General features: G+C 37.5%; 1 protein-coding gene across 12 annotated transcripts in view; it reads right to left on the minus strand.

Annotated features, from left to right (window-relative positions):
* PARD3 (par-3 family cell polarity regulator) overlaps nt 1-15,590 on the minus strand; it is a 467,456-nt gene that overhangs the window by 195,367 nt on the left and 256,499 nt on the right. For 8 of the 12 annotated variants that reach the window (XM_076331848.1, XM_076331847.1, XM_076331844.1 and 5 more), the window contains 3 exons: nt 6,254-6,393; nt 4,596-4,724; nt 648-686 (listed from right to left, as the gene is read on the minus strand). In XM_076331848.1, coding sequence (XP_076187963.1) covers nt 648-686; nt 4,596-4,724; nt 6,254-6,393 — 308 coding nt within the window. The remainder of the gene's footprint in view (nt 1-647; nt 687-4,595; nt 4,725-6,253; nt 6,394-15,590) is intronic. The other 4 variants (XM_076331853.1, XM_076331849.1, XM_076331852.1 and 1 more) reach the window with 1 other exon arrangement.

The raw sequence follows: 15,590 nt of genomic DNA on the forward strand, positions 1-15,590 counted from the left end.
AATATATTATTGTTACATTCTCTGTTAATATTTCATAAAATAAACCTTTTATTTCAGAAAAACTTTTTACACATATTCGTATAATGCGTATTAACACTGATCCTGTTCCACTGACTAAAATGAGGTATATAAACAGTATACAACCTCAATATACAGCCTTGCTGATACATCACACACAAACACGTTACAGCCTTCAAAGGGTTAAACTTGATACTACTTCCCTATAAATTCTTAAAATAACTAACAAACAGTGGTTTGCTATGAGGATACAATTGAGACTTAAATCCAAACTGCCTAATTTCTGTGTTTGTATCTCAGGTTTCAGTCATATAATCGATTTAAACAATCAGTTTCAACAAGTAACCCAAACTAACAGTCTACTCTTACCATTCCAACTTTAGGCCTTTGGCTGTGTATAAAAGATGTAATTTCAAATAGCACTTGAATGCACATAGTAATTGAATTGTATATAATATTCAAACAGTATTTGAAATTACATTAAAAAACGCATTTAAAATGTAAAGCTAGAGAGAGCCATCTACAGTATATAAGGTGAAAGGAGGATCTGTGAAACTTTGATGGAGAAGTGCCATATCAATTTAAAAACATTTGGGAGTCTTCCAGTATGGAAAAGACAAAGCTCTTACCGTTTCCTTTGGAATTTGTGACTGGCTTTGTTCTGCATTCTAAAGGAAGTAAAAAAAAAAAATAAGAACACGACTACATACGACATATACTATCTATCAGCAGGGGGGATAAACAAAGAGCTCTAATTCTGATGTGAAGTGGTAATGGAAAAATGAAGGGTGTTTGTCACACTCCCTGATTCAAATTTGTCTAAAGAAGCACTAAATGAGAGGTGAACAAAAATAACCTCCAGCGATCTTAGCCCAGTGCACCTGACTTTATCTGGCTACAAGGAAGGTGGCTATCTGGCCAAGGAAGGATCACAGCTGCTTACACCATTTTCTGGCTGGTGGAACATTCTCATTCAGGGATGTTCTCCCCTGGCCTTTCCCTTCTGCTTTGAAGGCTTCAAAGAATGACCTCAGCAGTCCAGATGAACCCTTCCAAATATTTTAAACAAGTACCTATTATTTAAAACATCCATTCTAATTTTAACAAGGGATTCCCCTCTTGAGTGTGTTTGGATGAACCAGAACTACAGCACTGGATATCCCAGGACAGGACGGTGCTTTCAGTCCACCAGAGGTGGGACCCTCTTATACCTTGCATTCCTCACCTGTGTCTCAGGGCACATAAAGGCCAACATACATCATTGGAAAACCTTTCTGCATCCCCCAACCAATTCTGGAAACACATGTAAGGAACTACTGCTCTTCCAAGCCCACATCCACCCATATTAAAACCCCTTGGAGCACCCAGGAGCCACCTTGCTGCTGGCTGGATGATGACTTTTGGGCTAACCAGCTATTTCTTTCCATTCAGCTGGACCAAAATGAAATGCTAGGATTTACTGGACTTTTTTGCTTTGGGCTGTTTTGCAGGAGATTCAAATGATTAAGCACAAAAATGTGGTGGCCAAGCAGTAACAAAAACATCAACTTAGCTTTAACCTACAGCTAACAGCCAATAAGAAAAAAAGATGAAGGAGCCAACCACCAGGTACATGTAAAGGACCTACATGTACCAATGGGCATATTAACTTGTAGGGTACAGGAGACTAACTCTGCCAGTCAGTTTCTGCTGATACTGAGAATTTAGCTCAAAAGCTAAATAACCCAAGTCAATCCTTCAGTGGATTCACATAGTCGGTAGCAGGCTCTAAGAAAATCCTTCACAGCAAGTTGCGTTCGGTTATGCGAGGTAACCACAGTGTAACAGGAGCGCTACTTAACCAGAGTAATCCTCGCTCCTTTCACAAAGGAAGGGGGCAGGGAGGGAAGATTTTTAAGAGACAATCTGCCTCTCACACTGATGTGGACAAGCCCTAATATATTACCTATCTGGCATTAGGTTAACTCTGGAAGCAATAAAACACCTGGTATTCTAGAAAAGCATAATCATGCTTCCAGATCTTACTGGTTAGAGTTGACTCCTGCCAATTTGATTTTATTCCCTGCATCCACGTTTTACTCACTTTTACCATGATCTGTATACAAGCTGCTGCACTGGATGATGGTTCTCCATCACGCACACACACCCCTAACCTGACAACACAAAATACAAAGATCCCATACTAACCTATATGGGCTCAACTTAACATTCCCGTAAGTTTTAGATACAGCTACACGTTTTTGTAGGTCCCTTCCAGACAATAATGGCAACATACATCAAAGACATTAAACTCCACAACCCTCCTTAAAGTTTATCATCTTCATTTCACTTATAAAGAAACCCAAGGATAAGCAACTTTTCAAAAGTCATTCAACAAGCCATAACCCAAAACGTAAAATCTAAGCACCTCTTTTATTGGGATTACTATCTGTACAATGTTGGCAAATATAAAATGTTTTTAATACTGAGCGCTCCTCAGCAAGCAACAGCAAGTCCTGCACTTTATGAGATGGATAATATCAAACAACATGATTTTATGCATACGGTTTCTGAGACACATCTCAGTTAATATTTAAGGCATACAAATGTAGAAAATATGACAAAAATAGGGGAAGGATGCAAAGACAAATTGTTCCTAAGTGGCCGAAGAAGGTTCGCATGTGAAAAAGATGAACTGACATGATTTCAGATCATTCCCTTCCCTCCTTCAATATTAATTTTCTCTTTTTTTTTCTTTTTTTTTTCCCCCACATAAAGCTAGTAAAAGACAATGAGAGGAGCTGGTCGAAAAGACGTTTTTTTTTTCTTTTAAGATTATTTCTTACCAGAGAAGAAAGAACAGCCCTTATGATGGGTTTTAGTTCAACACCTTCCCCAGCAATTCTGCTCCTGCTCTTTGACAGCAGTCAGCAGAGCTCACCAAACATTTCTTCATGTCAAAATGCAAACAAACCAATCCTTATGCAACAGAGGATCATCACACATGTACTGTCGGATCCTCACAATATCATTTGTTCAGCTGGAACTACAGAAACGTACACCAGTTCAGATCTGATCTCTGACTACATAGTGCAGAGTCCACCTACTACCTGACACAGCCACAATGAGATCTGGCTTCTCTATGCTGATGTTTGCCAAAACAGCTGAGAGAGTATCGCCTGAGCAGCAGCAGGGAGGCTACTGAGGTTGAACTCATTTAAAGGGGCTGCTTTGCTGTTATTTTTAAAACTAAATCAAGTATTACTATAGTTAAATCTCTGCCATACTCACATCATATCTTTGTTTACAATTATTTAAACAACATACCATGTTAAATTATGCATTATAACTTCCTCATTTTAATACAGAAATAATATAGACAAAATTAAGACATTTTCTTACTTCTAAGTTTATTTAGAAAACTTAAAAAGCATTTTCATTCACCTTTATGTAAGATAGCAATACTGTGAAAATTACATCATAGGAACTTATAAACAGGTTGCTTTCACAGTTCCAGCAATAAGATAGGGCATAATATGATTTCAAATTGTTGATTTCTCTTCATTTTATGACAACTTTCACTTCAGTACCTGAAGTCATGTTCCAAGAATATTAAGGTAAAAGTGTGGTTCATTTGCAACCTTCCCTGCCACTTTGACTTCCTAGGTTTAATTGTAGTTTTGAAAAGTAAAAAGCTAATGTTAAATGTCTTGAAATGGCCAAACAAAAAGTCATTCTCCTTGCATTCAAAATAACACAAATCCAATAGGAAAATGAAACAATCTATTCATCATACTAAATGTCACTTATATTTGTCTATCTTCTCATGATAATGCAGCCAAATAAGTTATTTTTAGAGCTATATATAACTATGATAATACAAATAATAAATAACTTCAGCAGTCTAATTGAATACAGAACAAAGTAAGACTGCTCCATTCACAGTCTACCTTTTCATAACAGAAATTATCTTGTATAATTATCAGAGAAATATCTGTATACACTATGCAAGTGGAGCAGGTACAGTATGAAGTATCATTTTATTTCCATTTCATGTAAATTCCTCAGAAACACTTTCTGAATTACCCTGCTAAATTAATAACTGCAGGGTTTCCATTCCACAGAGATTGCATTTATATTCAAAAAAGGCTACTATTTCTTATGTATTCCACTTTTTGATAGAAAGGCATTTACATATCCGGTTTTGGCAGAGTATTATATACTCTAAAATATTTTAGCGAGCAGGTAGTGGGACAAATGGCAGGCTTTCAAACATAGGTTTGTCCATATGGAAGATATGAAATGGTCTACTTGTCTGCATGCATCCAAATAAAGTCCATCCAATAGCTTCTTCTATAATAAGCATTTTCACCCAAAATAAAACTCTCACGTATACATTATTAACAAATATTTAATTCCAATAGCAGATCTCAAAGAGAATAACAAACGTTCATGTAAAATGTTCTAAATAAAGCAAAATAGCTGGGTTTTTTTTTCTTATATTCAATGCTGGCCAAGCATGTTTACTAGCAGGTGACAAGATGAAATCATTTGCTCATACTCATCTAAATCTCTTAGCTGCTCTCTATTTTACGCACCAGTTCCCTTGGATGGAATGTTTCTTCCTGTCGAAAAATCAGAAGGCCGACGGTCCCTCCCATCTTGGTGCTTCGCAGCAAGGACACAACTTCTTCTTGAGTTTTTCCTGTTAAATCAACTCCATTTACCTGTGACAAAGGAAATAATAGAAATTGTAAGACTCCAAAACAGGAAAAACAGTAGAAATTCATTCATACCGAAAAGTCATGTGAATCATATGGGACAGTACTAAAAACCCTCACTGAAGCAATCTGCTTATTGGCTCAGTATAGCTTCCATTTAATAGAACTAATTAAACATGCATTCTTTACATACGAATACAAATAAGAAGCAAGACAGCAATATTTCCCTCCTCTTTAGCAGGAACAGTATACTGCAGTATACTCTAAAGCCAACTAATTCCATCTACCAATATTTTTTACAAGAATTTCTGCATAAAAATCCTTTGGCAAAATCAATGTGTGATCCAAAACTGGTCCTGTTTCCACATACCTTGGTGTTATACATATCTTCCAAACATATCTTGCACAATAAATTGTGTCAAAAGTAGAAAATAATTTTTTCCCCCCGAAAGAACTTTGGAGAAGTTACTCTTTATTTTGCCTTTGTCCAATCCCTTGGCCTCCACATAGCACTTACCAGTACAGACAGGTACGGGATACATACAAGTAAATTTCCCACTCTATGAGCTAACGAGTAAGGGAGAAGCCAGAGAAAGACAGGGTATTCTAAGGCTTGCCTGTTCAGAAACATTTTGGAAATGTAAGGCAAGTCACTTAATGGTGTTAAGCAAGAGAGCATGGTGCTCAGAAGAAGTCAGCAAACCACCTTTTTCCTTTCCCTTGTAAGAGATCACAGCTCACGCAGTTGAGATGCCATAACTGTCATCTTAAATGGTTCTCGGTCCCCTTCTACCCAAGTCATCTGGGTTACCTTGAATTACAGTAATTACAGAGGGCTATCCTCCAGCAACAATTCAAGCTGACTTGGCCAATTTTGCAGTAAAGTGAAGTTAGGGCACTGAGAGGCAGTTACAGTCTCAGCTGTACCTCCGGTGTCATTTGGCTTAGGGACGGTAATGAAGAGCTGTGGGTGGTAAGATCTTATATCACTCCAGCTGGATTTGCAGGAAGATCTCTGCTGTGCGCCTATCTAAGAGAAATTTAATTCCCTTGAGGACATCCTCCCTTCAGGAGGGAAGTGGCCTTGATTCGCTGTAGCACTACCCTCCTCTTATATTGTGCCTTTAAGTTAATTCACTAAACCTTTTCAGGGTTTTGTCTTCCATACTTGGCAACATCTCCAATAATTTCTGGTCTGCCACTCCATGCTGATTTAATACCTCTTATTAGGTAACAATTAGTTTGCTTCAACTTATTCCTAAACAGCAATGCAAGACTATGGCACTATATTCACATAAGGATATGTAAACTCATGTTTTCATAGTATGTCTGGGTTCAGCTCTTAAAACAAGTTACGTACTGAAAATGCACAGCCCTTGATCTGTTACCTAAAAAAAACAGAGCGGGAAAAAAAAAAGGAAAAAAAGAAGAGGGAAACTTTTTCTTATAACATAAACTACTACGAGCTTTTGGAAGTGAACTAGTGCATGGGCTCATGCCAAAACACAGACAAACAACATGTAACACTTCATCACCTCAATTAATCGGTCTCCAGCTTTTAGTCTCCCATCTTGAATAGCTGCACCTCTCGGAAGGATGTTTTTCACATAAATTGGAGCAGAGCCACCAATTGGGACATCTCTTGAAGTAATGCTAAATCCCAAGCCTTCTGTACCTGCATAAAGAATGTAGAATATTACTTGTTAAAATGCACATTTTATATTATACATTATTTTTACCCAGCAGAATGTATGTATACCTCACTGATACAATCCATGAAAATAGATATATAAGATGTAAGAATTACTGCATGGCAAAAAAAGGAAAAAAGGCATATACAGGAATGCTATAGCTGAAGCACTGAGTCTTGGCACAGGTGGCTCAGCAGGCCTCCTCACAACTTGCTGTTCTGATGACTTCCAAGTCATTGCCATATTTCCAACTTTCTATTTCAGATGAGCTGAGTGACAAGGAATCAGAACAAAGCATATCTGATATCCTATCAATGCCTTCCCCCTTGTCAATCTGGATCTCGTCAATGACCCTTTCTTCCTCTTTCGCGACTCCTTCAGCAATGTCAGTCAGCCAATGCTGCTGGCCACGGGGCTTTGTCAGCTCACTTATGGACACCAGCAGGTGACAGACAGAACCAGAGCTCAGTGGTCTCATTTATTCCGCTCCGAGGGACCTCAGGCTGTTTTCTGTCAACAGCTCCTCTGCCCCGGGGCTTCACCCTGGCTCTCGCTGGGTTCTACGCCACCTTCCGCCGCGCAGGCAGGGAGCAGAGCCAGGCTGCCACTTCTGAGGTCCTGCTGTGCATCCAGGTGACTGACTACACTTGGCTAAGACTGACTGAAACAAAACAGAGATGTTTACGATGACCTGGAGAAATCCAGAGAGGGGGTCCAGTCAATACGGCAAACAAGGCTCGCTCATATTTCAGAGAAATTATGCCCACAATTGGTTATTGAAGTGTACCTTAGGACCCCACCAGCTCTGGGATTCACAAGCTGAGATGACAAACAGAAGCCTTTCCTACTATGCAGAAAGCTCATTTGTGATCCTCTATTTGATGCAATCTGTCCAGTGTTATCAACAACCTTTGAAACTCTTAAGTTGAAACACCCCCTCCCCCCCACCATTGCACATCAAGTCTATTCAGGGCACCTAATCTAGCATGGAATGCAGACAGCCATTTGGCAGAGAGCATCCCTGACAGAGTGTCAGCATCTGCAACTTCCATTTGAAACATCTCAGAGGTTATCAAGGTATGTCTACAGTTCAAGTTCATTAGCTAGGCATACGCGTGCCCAACCTACATTTAATCTGACCTACTAAGACAACCTGCAGTTAGGACTCAGCAATATCAGGTATGGTCCCTAAAAATTGCACAACACACCCTTTGCATAAAATCGCAGGGACAAACAGAAGCCAAACTTTTATGCGACAGTCTTCAGCTTTGAGCCCTGGCAAGTTGAACACAACCTATGTGAAAGACACACAACTATATAACCATTTGAGGTTAAAGCCTGAATTAATTTCTGTCTTACTGTTCCTCACGTTCATTTGCTAAGTCTGCTTTTTTACTGAGCAGGTTAATATTCACACAAGTGGAAAAGGAAGCAGGAGTCCAATATAGTCAACATTAGTCTATATGCAGATTTCTGAAATCTGCACAATTACATTTGATTAAAATTTAGTACAATGTATTTTGTTATCAAGATGGTAATCATGTTAAAAAGTAAGTTGACACAGGTGACAGGGCTGGGAGGGATACAACCTTTTAAAGTCTTCATCTTGAAAGTATGTAAGTCCTCATGTATCCACAGCAAATGCATGCAGCTCGTATTGCTCAGGAAATTTCGATCAATTCCTCTAGGCTAACTATCATGAGAGAACCTCCCTTCCTTATGTCTGCAGCATTCAAGATAGCTGAAAAACTGACATTTGAATTTGAAAGTCTTCATCCACTTTCAGGCTGATATAAAATTTATCAGTGCTATTACACAAAGATGAAAAAAATATTAGATCTCATAATATCCATATTTTACTCTGGAGACCTCACAATTTTAATGATGCTTCAAACTCTCTAGCTCCTTGCAACATGTGAAGATGATCTGTACAGGTGTAAGGTTTTTTAAGACACATCTCAGCTTTTTATGGAATTTATCTTTTTCTTATTTTAAGGATCTGTGTGAATATTGATCTTTGAGTACAGGTTTTGTCTGCTAAAATTTCTAAAGTAATATCAGAACATGACTGCACGTCCAGGACAATGGTTCATTATTAATAAGCTTAATCCCCATAGCCTGATTATGGCGTCATTACAGATGTCTGGTTCACACACTCCACTTTAAACCCCTGTGGAAAAAACAGAAGTTGAAATGTTCACATTACAAATGCACACAGGATATAAATTTGGACTGTGGCATTTTCTGCTGTCAGCTCTCCAGAAAGCCTTTACCAAAGCCGGCAGAACACCATAAATCCACACTGAGCCCACATATTAGCAGAAGAAAATTCTAATTACTTGTTTCTGTGGAAAGAGGGAGCCTCAACTGGGCTACGCTTTGCTATGCTGCTCTGTACAGCTTTGCATGAGTCAGCTTTTGGGTATCATTTTCCTCTTACTTTTTCACTGCTTCATTTTATTACTCATGCATAAGAGCTGCCCTTAGCTGTCTAATACGGCTTCATAAACTCCTATGCTTATTGTATATAAATTAGAAGTTCACAAGATTGGGAAATAAATTGATACATTCAACCAAGGCCAAAAATAAATATGACTTCTGTGACTGGATTGATTTTAAGCTTTTTTTTTCTTTTTATACCCATAACTTGATTTAGTTATCTCTACCCCATGCATTTCAGTTGTCCTGTTGATAGAAATGATATAACATCTTAATATCTCCCTGCTGCTAAAATGTTTTCAGTTCTTAGGGTGTAAAACTGCATTATAATAATGAGGTAACTGTGCAAGCATACTGTAGGCTCCTCTGATACCTCTGATTTATACTAATAATATGGGAGAAACTGGACACACATACAGGCAGAACCAGAACAAGAGTAGAAAAGAGAAGGAATTTCCATCTTTTTGAAAACACGTGAGTCATCCTACCCAAAGATAGGAGCTTTACTTTGCAAGGTCTAGATTATTTGAGCTATGTACAACTTAATCTCTTATAGATTTTAAAAAGAAAGAGGGTAGAAAATGTCTTCCTCCCTCTATAGCTGTCATCTCTGACAACGATCAAATTACACCGAGTGATAATACATTTAAAAATTACCCACTAATTTGTGTAATTTAAATTCTTAGGCTTCTTTGATAAATCAGCAACTCTCTCGACAAGTTAGAGCTTCCTTTTCTCTTGAATGCGATGCTGAACACGCCTTCTAAGGTCACATTAACCTCGAGAGCTCAGCCAACTCTGAGCTGAAGACAAAGTAGTTTTAGGTGAATAAAAAGGGCAGTTACAATAGTAAAAGAAATACGTTCTACAAACAGAAGAGGGGCAGATTTGATGCTTGAGTTGCTGTTTTGGAGGAAATCAGTTCTAGTAGCATTAAGACAGGGGGGCAAAAAACTTTCACAGAAGTTAATTAAATACATATTCAAAATGAACATCATCATCTTATTTGGAATCAGCCTGATCATAAACTGATGGGATGCTAAAAAAATTACTAAATCTTACTAGACGTGGCTAGGTTTTCTGTTATCTCCCAGTGAAGAAGTGTTTAATTTCTCACTAATGCTAGAATTATCTTCTTGATTGTGGAAAAAGTGTGTCTGACATAACGTTTCTGTCTTTCTAAGGCTGTTCTGCATGAAAAATCGTGCACTCCTCATCCAGCACCAACTGTAGGTCCAAATTCTCAGCAGCAAAATGTGCTGCTGGATAGAAACACTGCCAGAACATGAGACAAAAAGCAAGCATCACCTCTGCACTGCTTCCAGTACTTTCATGTCACTCTCAAAAGGACATTATTCAGAGACCCAATAAGGAACATCTGAAGGACCTACACTGTCAACTTCTTATGATACTTCTCTTACAGTTCTCTTCCCTTTCAGGACTGCAAGAAGAGCTAGAAGTAAATCATGCTCTTCTTTCTCCCCTAATTTAAGAAAATGCAGATGAGTTCTCAGGTACTTCAGTACAGATCGCCCTAAATTTAAAACAAACAAACAAACAAACAACTCACTTCTAAAACAATGGAAAATGTTTGACAACCAGACAATTGGGCACCACATTTATTAGTACGTATGCAAGAGAAGCATAGATCATTTCAGAACAACCTAAATATGGAAAATCCCTGTGGGTGAACAGTCCTCAGATGGAATAAAGGATTGTTAAGGAAAAGTGCAGATTCTTCATGAAAGACAAAAACAACACTCTCCCTTTCCTAAAACAGTAAGGGAGGTTGGTTACACATATGAACAGTTTGTGACACCAAGTCACAAAAATTACAAAATAAAGCATCTCCACTTAATGAAAGTATTAGACTATAAAATGATCCAGAATAAGGAGTGAGATAACATTACAATAAAACTAAGCAGAAGGGCCAAATGCTCTCTGACAATAATCAGAACAGACACTCTCCTTCCAAGCATTTCAAGTTCCTGCTTTTTCACAATAGTCTCTTTCTTGAGATCTATGCACGGATGGATGATTGCTGAAATAATTATCCTACTGTTTTATGCTAGAAAGCAGTTTTTATTAAGGACTGGACCTCATGCAAGAGCTGAACAGCAGATATGCTCTCCTCATGTCAGGGGCTTCACTAAACTAACCAAGACTATTTTAGATACTTCCTGAAATGTTATTTTACTGCTCCTAGTTTAATGCCCATATTTTTAGAATTTGTGTATGCGTAGTCAGGGTAACTGTACGTGCAAATGATTGCTTAGAAGGCTGACTGCTCAGCTGTCTATAAAATTTCTGCAGTCACATGCACAATCAAGACAAATTAATTGCATGCCCGTTTTTGTGTAGTTGAGAGATTTGGAGCAACATTTTTCTGCAAGCAAAGCTCAGACCTCTCAAGAAAATCTTTGATCAACCTAATAGAAACACTCTTCCATTTGTGCTACAGCCTGCTAATAAATAGTGATCATAAGTGTTTTTTAAAAATGGAAAGATGAAACTTGATGCAGTTTATGTTTCTTCAGTGGCTAATAATGCCCAAAATGATTTGCTTCAGTTTTGAATCTCATTTCTCAAGGTCACTTAAGTAATTTAGGAATCTACATGCTTCGTTTCAAAAGTGACGAACACCCATACTGCATCTGAACAGGAATTCTAAAATCAGTCTAAGAGAACATATCACTTCAAAAGAAATTTTAAATAAAAATTTGAAATGTCAGTTCAAAGTCTGGCTCAAGAAACTGTGTGGGAAAACAGAAGAATATGATGAAAAATGTATGTAAATCTGTACACTTCAGATACATGATGCAGGATATCTTACAGACAAGTTCAGGGTCCTGTCTTGTACGCTCTGCTATATAAACCCAAGTAAAACAAGTAATTGTCCATACATGTGCTTTAATCCATAGCAAATATGATGCCATTTTAAATCAGTGTACTTCCAAACTGTCCATGGCATCTTATTTGTGTCTAATGACTTCTTGCAGAAAGGACCTTGGGTGTGGCAGGGCTGAGTGTCACCGCACCGTAACACTGAGTGCCCAGTCACCTGGTGGGACTTGCAGCGTTTAAGCTCGGCTCTGTATGTAAGATGGAGCATTATTAACCACAGAAGGGCCAGCAAGCCAAACAGGAATCCAACAAGAAACTCTGAAGAGCAAGGAGTCTCGTAATACTCCTCACATCTGCAATTTAACCATTTTTCTCTGTTGTACTGCACAAAGGTGCCTCCATCTTCTCAGGATTCACCATCTCCTAGGACATAGCTGCTACACCCTTTCTGTGGTGGACTTGGTGATTCCTACAGTATTCCTGCTGTAAGGTATCCTGCAGTTGTGTCACTCATTTCTTTCTCTTGAAGCTATACTATTTTGCAAGAGAGAACTATTCTTTGGGCCAAAAAGAAAGAGATGATCACAACTCCCATGGCTGGTAGTTAAGTCGCGCTCTGGAAGTGGGGAGATGTGGACTGAAGTCCTGATGCACTGAATACTTCAGACAAAAAATAGTAAAATTTTTGGTGGAACTAGGGCCAACTTAAAAAACAAGAGCTCAGTTTTGACATTTTACCTCAAGAATTATATACTTAATTTAGCTAGACAAATATATAGTTATAGATAGAAATGATCCGATGCAAGGAGTATTATACTTAAGGGCAATCAAATAAAATTAAGCTAATTTAAAGACTGAGTACTTCAGGCTTTGTCTTAGTACAGTGATGTCAAAACCAGTATATATGAATATATGAATACAATGTCCAATTGAAAAGCAGTCTTTTGAATGCTTTAGCGAGTATGAGGCTAAATGCTGCGAGTTAGCGCTCAAAGACTAATCTGTACAATCATTTGTTGTATAATTGGTTATTTATTATTTATAAGTGCTGGACTAAATTTTTCTCAATTGCATTGGCTCGAACCCTTGCAGTCAAAGAAGAAACACTCTGGAATTGTCCTGGTGTATATGAGGTCAAAATTTGTCCTAACACTCTGGGTGTTATCCCAGTGGTCTATTTTCTCTATATATTAGCTGTAAAGAACTATTTTTATTTATTTATACTTACTGTGTATCAGCTCACACCAAAATATTTACAAACACAGGCTTACTGTCATCTCTTGTACTATCTTAATTTGTGTGAGCTATTAAGTTAGACTGTTATACAGCCTTAATGGCATTAGAATATCAGCAATAACCCCTACATCTATATGCTAAAAGTTCAGGCCCTGACCTTTAAGGAAAGATAAACAGATATCCATTTTCATTTAGAAAAGCCAACAAACATTCTGCATTGACTGAAACATATGACTGACCTTCTCTTCTGACTTTATTAAACAGCTAAATCCTATGAAAGTTCAGGTTATTTTAAAATGCCAAAACAGCAATAAATATTAAGAAATCATAATTACAGAAGCACATACTGTAGGGTTATCTTACCATGTCATTTTATATAATAAAGCTCATGCAATATATAGAAACACAGCTGTAATAAAGAAGGTCTGTCTGTATTGAAAAAAAGTCAATTCTCATATACTACATCATTAACCAGAATGCGCAGGTTAAATCGAAAGTGAATTCAAGATGAAGCCTTACATGCTTGTATGCTTTAATGCACCCCACAAGGAGGTTTTAATCTAATGATGGTAATTGGTGAAATAACTGCTGTCTATTAGCTACAAAGAAAGCACATTTGTTAGATATCTATAAAGCCTGTATTATTACAACACCCTTCATTAGAAATAATCAAAGACAATCAACATCCCTATTGCACTCATATTTATAACAAACTACTTGGGGGCACCCTTAAGTGTTTTGTTTAATTTGTTGCTCCCCATGTATGTTCTCAGAGTGACCAAATGAAAGCCAAAATGGGAGGACATGCCTCTTTCCACAGTGGATATTAACAAATGAAAGACAGCAATGATAAAAAGGTAGCTTCCTTATGCATTTTTTTTTTAAATATCATCATGCATGAAATACAGTACACTAAATAGTTTCTGTCTGTCTGTCTATAATCTGAGCTAGGTGCCATTTCTGCATAAGTAGTATTCTCACATAAGTGAACAAATGTTAGGAACAAATATCCCCCCTAAACTTCTGAAATATATTCTAGGTTCAAAGCTTATACTAGCATAAGAGCCACCAAACTTCTCCGGTGTGAACTACATGTTGAAGTATCTTACAGATTACTTTCCATCAACAGGTAGCATGCATCTTCTTCCAAAACCATCTAATATATTGGTGCCAGCAAGGCTAAATTACATTATAGAAGTGGGGAGAGTATTTATGAAACAGTATCCAGTGCAAGAGGACCAAAATGTAACCTCGCATGACAGTCAAAGAATCCATAACACATCAAAATTATATTCTCATATCTCATGAGCAGCTATAACGCCACATTTGTTTCGTGCAAAAATACTGAGTTCCCATATTCTGTATTCATTGGTTGGTGATTTTAAATTACATGAAATGTATATTTCCACTCCTGGCTAAGAACTGTTTTATGTAATGTCCGAGTGATACTTCTACAGGCTCCAGGAGACACAAAAAAAATAGGTAAAAATCACCGTAGTGACTGAGACCATATTTGTAAGCGCAGTGATTCCTTACTCAGCCAATAAGTTTTTCCAAACAGGCTGATCTGAGCTGATGGCCTAAAGAATTTATTGAAGGAGCATCAACAACAGAAGCAAACTGTCAACTCAACCTTATGTCATCCAAGTTTGTAGAGCTTAAAATTCAGCAACCAGAAAGCAGCAATCTGGTGGTTCATGTGAAGTTCATAGAAAGGAAAGCATAATGATAATGTGACAAGTAGCCTGGTACCTGTGAAACTGTAAAATCTCTATTATTTAATGCATTGTCTTTGATACCTTTCGGTAAAAAGATTAATTAATAAAAATTATTAACAATAAGCACATACAATATCCTAAGGGGATCGTACTTTTCGTTCATGGAGAATACTGTCACATTGGTAAACTTTTTGCTGTGTAATGGAAACCCTATTCTTGCTCCTAGAGATCAAATTATATCTAACCTTAAACATGCTGATTTTAATACCATGAAGTTTACAGCATGCATAATCTTTTAAAAAAAATAATCTCCCAAGAGCTAAGAAATACTTGCATCTAAATGGCATTTTATTATACTTCAAACTATCTTAAAAGCATCTAGATGGTTACTACAGAAAAATGCCAAATTTTCTCACTAAGGACATTTAACAGATCATAAAAATTCCACGGATGTACCAGTGCATCTACATGGGCACATATAACACAGATGTTGAGATAAGCATGCACCACTTTCTCCTCTGCCTTTAAATAGTCTCTCACCCCCATTCAAACTACATTAGCATAAGGCCTAAGATAGGAAATATCACATTACAACTCAACCATTTAAACAAAGACTTTCATATCCCAGTGGAATAAAAAAAGCTTTAGCTGGAAATTAGAAAGCCCAATTTACCAACTGGATCCAACACACTTTTAAAATCTAATGGCAAAACCAGTTATTCAATTTGAAAAGTCATGATATCTGTAAAGTACAGAATATGGGCCATTTTCGCTTATTTACTTTTATTAGTTAAATAGTTCACCACGCCCTGGGTCTCGGCCAACAGAATTTGTAGCACTTTGCACTTCTCTATTAGCTGAGAGACAGAAAACAATGTTAAAGCCCTCTTCAAAACGGCCTTTTGCAAACACACTGCACAATGCGAATGCATGGTTGGACTCCT

The sequence above is a fragment of the Aptenodytes patagonicus genome, chromosome 2 (assembly GCF_965638725.1).
Source record: "Aptenodytes patagonicus chromosome 2, bAptPat1.pri.cur, whole genome shotgun sequence".
In the NCBI taxonomy this organism is placed as follows: domain Eukaryota; kingdom Metazoa; phylum Chordata; class Aves; order Sphenisciformes; family Spheniscidae; genus Aptenodytes; species Aptenodytes patagonicus.